The 6000-nt window shown below is 47.0% G+C and overlaps 1 protein-coding gene across 8 annotated transcripts in view; it reads left to right on the forward strand.

Annotated features, from left to right (window-relative positions):
• CPNE1 (copine 1) overlaps positions 1 to 5656 on the forward strand; it is a 42095-nt gene extending 36439 nt beyond the window's left edge. For 6 of the 8 annotated variants that reach the window (XM_080354415.1, XM_080354416.1, XM_080354418.1 and 3 more), the window contains 5 exons: positions 478 to 532; positions 605 to 656; positions 2028 to 2161; positions 3152 to 3388; positions 4495 to 5656. In XM_080354415.1, coding sequence (XP_080210541.1) covers positions 478 to 532; positions 605 to 656; positions 2028 to 2161; positions 3152 to 3388; positions 4495 to 4611 — 595 coding nt within the window. In that variant the 3' untranslated portion in view covers positions 4612 to 5656. Of the gene's footprint in view, positions 1 to 477; positions 533 to 604; positions 657 to 2027; positions 2166 to 3151; positions 3389 to 4494 lie in introns of those variants that run through there. The other 2 variants (XR_013922904.1, XM_080354420.1) reach the window with 2 other exon arrangements.
• Positions 5657 to 6000: the final 344 nt, after the last annotated feature.

Raw genomic sequence — 6000 nt, forward strand, 5'->3', positions numbered from 1 at the left:
CTGCTTCAGCTGCTGCTAAGGAGGGCAACAGCAGCCCTTTGTAATTTGGCAGATTTGTTTGTTTTATCCATCCAGCTCTACCCTTTTATGGCCCTGGGTTACTTTGTAATGCTGCTTTAGGTGGTCACTAATCCCTTGTTGCTGATGGTGCATTTCAAACATGAACATTTGATGCAATGGGAGCATGTTTGCTGTGTCCTTTAGCCAGACCATGGTTGGGTTGGCTTTTCTCTTGCTACTTTGAAATCTCCTGAGCATACTTTGGAGTGTTGCACTGAAAGAAATTCTGAATCTGTCGGGTCTAAGCTTCAAAACCCTTGGGAAATTGGTGACTGGCCATGAGGAGTTGGATGGCATACCCATGCCTTGTGGCAAGAATTGAACCTTGGCTCCAGCTGCTTTTTGGCCATAAAACAGAATAGTGAGTTATTAAAGTATTGCTCTTTCTCACTTGTTGTTGTTGCCCTTTCTCTCCAGGGACAAGCTGTTTCCTGCATTCGGCTTTGGAGCTCAGGTTCCTCCTAACTGGCAGGTAGGGCCCTCACAGCGCCGGGCAGTCAGTGTCCACATCTGCGTTCCCTGACTGTGATATCCCCTTTCCCAGGTATCTCATGAGTTTGCTTTGAACTTCAACCCCAGCAACCCTTACTGTCAAGGTGAGGACACCTCTTAATGAATGTTTCACCGAGAGGGACAGATGTTTGAATGGTGTATTTGTCTCATGACTGGTGAAAAACAGATGCAGCACCAAGACTTGCAGCGAACTAGATCTGCTCTCACCTGGATGCTGAGAAGAGTGGATGTGTGATGGCGCGGTCTGCGTAAGCTCCAGTGAAGGGGTCTAGATTTACTTTGATTGTTAGTCTGTGCTGAAATTCTTGTTCCTGCAACTTGAATACTTTTGGTATGTTCTAGGTCTGCAATGTGTCTGTGCTGGTTGTGCTTCCAGAGCGACCAGCTGCTAAGGCTGTCAGAAGCCAGGGACACTCAGTCCATCGGCAGTGTGTCTGTGTTTGAATGCTGTCTTCTAAAGGGTTGTCTTCAACGCTTATTTTCTGTATAGCCACCTTCTTTAGTGGAGGTTGTCTCAGTTGCTTTTAATGGCTGCTCTCTGAGAAGGATTGTGATGTTTTAGGACTAAGAACTCTCTCAGCCTGCCGTGACACTGAATTGTTCTTGAACAAGCATTTTAATCTCAGTTCTGTTTTTCTCTCTGGTCTAAGACCAACAAAATACGGAATCTGAGATTCAGTTTTAAAATCCAGGCATTCCTCTGTCACCTCAGCGTTGTGTGTTTCGTTGGGGTCTCTGTCTTCATGCTGTAAGGGATCCTGTGCGGTAGTTTTGAGAGTTACTGCACTAAAAGCTGCTCGATGGACAATGCAGGTAGCAGCGGCAAATGAAGCTACGTTGATACAGGCCAGGAACAGGCCAATTTCAATGAATTCAAAGACTAATATGTACCATTTAAAAATCAGACTTCTAAAAAGATTTTGTTTAACCTGAGAAAAGCTTATTGTGTAGGAAAATCCTTAGGGATTGCTATTTCTGTTACAGAAATATTTGAATACTGAATCAGAGATCATTGTCTAACTTTCATGCAAGGAAAAGTTGCTGTTCCAGGGAGTTTCTGACTTTGTTGTCTAATTAGACTGTAAGCAATTAAGCAAGACAAATTGGATAACAAGGTAAACATATGCATCAGCAGACCTTCACTGGATAGTTTTTCCTGCAGCTTCCATGAGCTTTATGATATTAGAAGCACAAAGCATACTGTGAGGAATGTAGAATGGAGGAGAAATCTGCAAATCCCTTCTCTACAGATGGCCACTGGTTTCTGCCCTGTGCTTTGCATATTTGCTGTTATCCTGCTGCTTATTTGTCCTTTAGGAGTTCACAGCTGTGTGAAAGTTGCTGTACTATTAGTACTATTAGTTACTTTTGCTGTACTATTTAGTAATGCTTATGCAATAATTACAGGAGAAGTTGTGGGGCTCTCTTGGCAGCTCGCCTTCCTTGTGTTCCAGGGATCCAAGGCATAGTGGACGCCTATCGCCAGATCCTTCCACAGATCCGACTCTATGGGCCAACCAATTTCTCCCCGATTATAAACCACGTGGCAAGGTTTGCAGCGCACTCGGCACAACAGGGAACTGCTTCAGTGAGTGCGTGTCCTTTCCTGGGGATCTGCGTTGGGTTGCTGTCTCTGTTTTCATGTTCATGATGGGATAGAATGGGATGGTAAAGTGCTGTTGTGTTCCTTCCTTAGGATCCCAAGTTTAGTCTTCTCCTCCCAGCCTCCAGAGAGGCTGTTGGTGCTCTCTTGGTACAGACTGACATGAACCTCTACTTGGTAGACACTGACATTAGTTTCCATTGCTCAGGTGATATTATTTATCTTTTCGCGGTTTGCTGGTGTTGTACGTACTGTTGAAGTACACAGGGGTGCTGCGTTGGCTTTCAGAGCAGTTGCACTCTGTCAGTGATTGCCTCGCTCTGACCGCTCTGGCCAAGCTCCACCACCTGCAGGGCATGCGGATGGTATACAGGGCTCCTAGAGATTTTATTCCAAACGATTTTGCTCTCAAGAGTGTAAACAGACGGCCTCCAAGGAAAACATCAGAGAGCTCAACCATCTGTCCTGCCATGGTGGCACGCAGAATCAGGGTACCTGGCGGACCAGGTGAACAAAGTAGTCGGAGAACTCTTCAGTCATAGAATCAGAATCGTTTTGGTTGGAAGAGACCCTCAAGATCATCAAGTCCAACCATAACCTAACCTAACTCTGGCACTAACCCATGTCCCTAAGAACCGTGTCTAAACGCCTTTTAAACCCCTCCAGGGATGGTGACTCCACCACTGCCCTGGGCAGCCTGTTCAATGCCTGACAACCCATTCCATGATGAATTTTTTCCTAATATCCAATCTAAACCTTCCCTGGTGCAACTTGAGGCTGTTTCCTGCTGTCCTGTCACTTGCTACTTGGGAGAAGAGACCAACCCCCTCCATGCTCCAAGCTCCTTTCAGGCAGTTCAGAGACCAGAAGGTCTCCCCTCAGATTTCTTAGAGGAACAAAATGGTTCCATCTGCCTTCGGTTATGTGAGCTTTGCTGTTGAACTCCCTAACTGGGTGTTCTCTAATGTTTTTCAGCAATATTTTATCTTGCTGATCATCACCGATGGAGAGATCACTGACCTGGACCAAACCAGGCAAGCGATTGTTAACGCCTCTAAGCTGCCCATGTCCATCATCATTGTTGGAGTCGGTGAAGCTGATTTCAAAGCGATGGAGTTCCTGGATGGAGACAACGGTGTGCTGAGGTCCCCGGCAGGAGAGCCAGCTGCACGAGACATTGTCCAGTTCGTGCCTTTCCGACAGTTCAAAAATGTGAGTTGTCTTTAACTTGAGAGGGGTCCTGGTGCCAGTATATATGCAGTTATTATGTCTAAAAAAACGAGCATGGCAAGGTAGCATGCTCAAAGTGCTGTCCAAGCTGCTTGTTTCCAGAGAGAGCTGAGGTGTTTGCTTCTGTGTTTGAAGCTGTGTGCCTTCTCGCAGCTCTTGCAGCTTCTCTTACAGAGCTCTCCTTGTGTCATTGATGTAATGTACTGTCTCGTGGCTATTGCAGAGTTAAATGAGATGTTTCCTGGATGCAAACATTTAGGCATGGACCTGAGATCAGTCTGTTGTTGAGTCCCATGAGTGGTTTCAGCTGAGCTAAGTCTTTCCTGCTGTTGAAAGCAGTCCTGTCGTTGCCCTGCTCATCCTGACTCCCACTGTTGGCACAAGCGTTCATGCACGTTGCACAGTGAATTGGGTTGATGAGTGGAGTCAAATGAAAAGAGAAACTGCTTGTGGCTGGGGCAGTTTCCCACCCAGACCAGGGCCATATAGTTTGGAGAAGAGGAGACTGAGGGGTGACTCATTCATGGGGATCAATATGTAAAGGGGGAGTGTCAGGAGGATGGAGCCAGGCTCTTCGGGTGACAACCAGTGAGAGGACAAGGGGCAATGGGTTCAAACTGGAACACAAGAGGTTCCACTGAAATATGAGAAGAAACTTGTTCCCGGTGAGGGTGTCAGAGCCTGGCCCAGGCTGCCCAGGGGGTTGTGGAGTCTCCTTCTGTGCAGACATTCCAACCCACCTGGACACCTTCCTGTGTAACCTCACCTGGGTGTTCCTGCTCCATGGGGGGATTGCACTGGATGAGCTTTCCAGGGCCCTTCCAACCCCTGACGTTCTGGGATTCTGTGGTGCAGAGGCTGTGTGAGCCTGGGCTTTAGGTGGGAGCAGCGCAGGGGTGGGAACAAGTGACTTTCATCAGCAGCGCTCTCTGAGCCTGATGGGAAGTGCTCGTAGATCTGCAGCAAGGAACTCTTGAAACAGGGTAAGTGGGGGACCACACTCAGAAATCTGCAGGAGAGTTTGTCACCGGGCTGATAAACCATTTCTCTGCAGCATTTCTGATTTATTCTCCCCATTCTCCTTGCAGGCTCCTCGGGAAGCTCTTTCCCAGATGGTTCTAGCTGAAGTGCCAAAGCAGCTGGTGTCATACTACAAGTGGCAGGGATGGGCACCAGTGAAACCGCCAGAAATAAAGAAGTTGTAGACTGCAGCCTGCCCCTGGCCACCTGTATCGCTGGGGTGAAGGGAGCTAGCTGCACCCACACTCTCCTTGCACACTTGGGATGCTCAGCGCCTCAAGATTGTACCAGTCACACTAACTCGCTTACCTGCTTGTGCTCTGTATCTCTGATCTTTTGTGTTCCCTATTGGAAGAACTGTAAATACAGAAAAAACACAACTGCTGGCAGCTTTTGTCACAGAAACCCTTGTTGGGTTTCCACCGTGCGCTGTTGACACATCACACCACGCGTCACTGCTTGGCACAGCCCGGCCGTGCTGGGTGTCGGGGTGAGCACGAGCACCGAGCCGCTCCCGCAGCGCTGCTGCAGCCTGAGTTTGGTAGAAGCAGCACTGCAGTCATGTTTTCTGTAATTAGACTTACCATGTCTTCCTCCATAGGTGTTTCTCCTTCTATCCAGCTGCCTTGGAAACGGGGACCTCTCTGTACTGGTTGGTACCAAAGTCTGTTGCTTGGATGCCTGAGGTAGTTCTGTTGTGCCTTCATGAAGTGCCAGTATATTTTTATACGTAGAGGTTTATTTTTAAATTTCAGTGACCATTCTGTGCGATCTTTTTTTTAATCACATTATCAAAAATTGCTTCTGTGATGGCCTCTTGCTTGGAGCCACTGTTACAGTTTAAGAACACTGCACTTTGCTCATTATTGGTGGGATTAACGAGGATTAGCCATTAATTGATCAGGGGGGTGGGATTAATGAGTCACATTAATGTGACTTTAAAAATCCAGCAACTGGAAACACTGAAAAAAAGATGCTCTGAGTGATTTCTTTGCATCACAGAACTTACAAACTGAAGAAGTAACTGTCTGTGGAGCTCCAAAGAGGCGCTTCCATGTCCTCGGAAGTGTGAGGTGTGTGTTACGTGGCCTGAGGACTGTGGAACGTAAGAGCAAAGCACGAATTGTTTTGAGAGACGGGAGTTGATGGTTCACTTCAAAATAGAGATTAAGAAACTTGGGCCTGTCATTGCACTACAAGTGGTCATCGCTTTCAGTTTCATAAATAAAAAATCTGCTTTTACTTACCGTGTCTGGACTCATTTCCTGTCTGAGTTTTTCCTTTGGTTTTCCAGCACTGTAGATGGTTTGCAGAAATAGAGGTTTATAGGAAGTCTTTGCCATAGTACTGGCCTGAGTTAGCGTGGGCTGAGTGTGATGAGCTGCAAAAGCACAGCAAGTTGCCCGTCCTTAGTTTTGTCACCTGTTAATCACTAGAGACTGCTGAATGTGTATCCTGCAGTAAGACAAGCTGTTTCTTTCCTGTGAAATTATGAAATAACTTGTCTGTTCTACCAGGTAAACGAGGAAATTGTGAGAGTAGGAGGGAGCCTGCTCTGATGATTCAGGCTATGA

This window comes from Nesoenas mayeri (genome assembly GCF_963082525.1).
Source record: "Nesoenas mayeri genome assembly, chromosome: 16".
Taxonomy (NCBI): Eukaryota; Metazoa; Chordata; class Aves; order Columbiformes; family Columbidae; genus Nesoenas; species Nesoenas mayeri.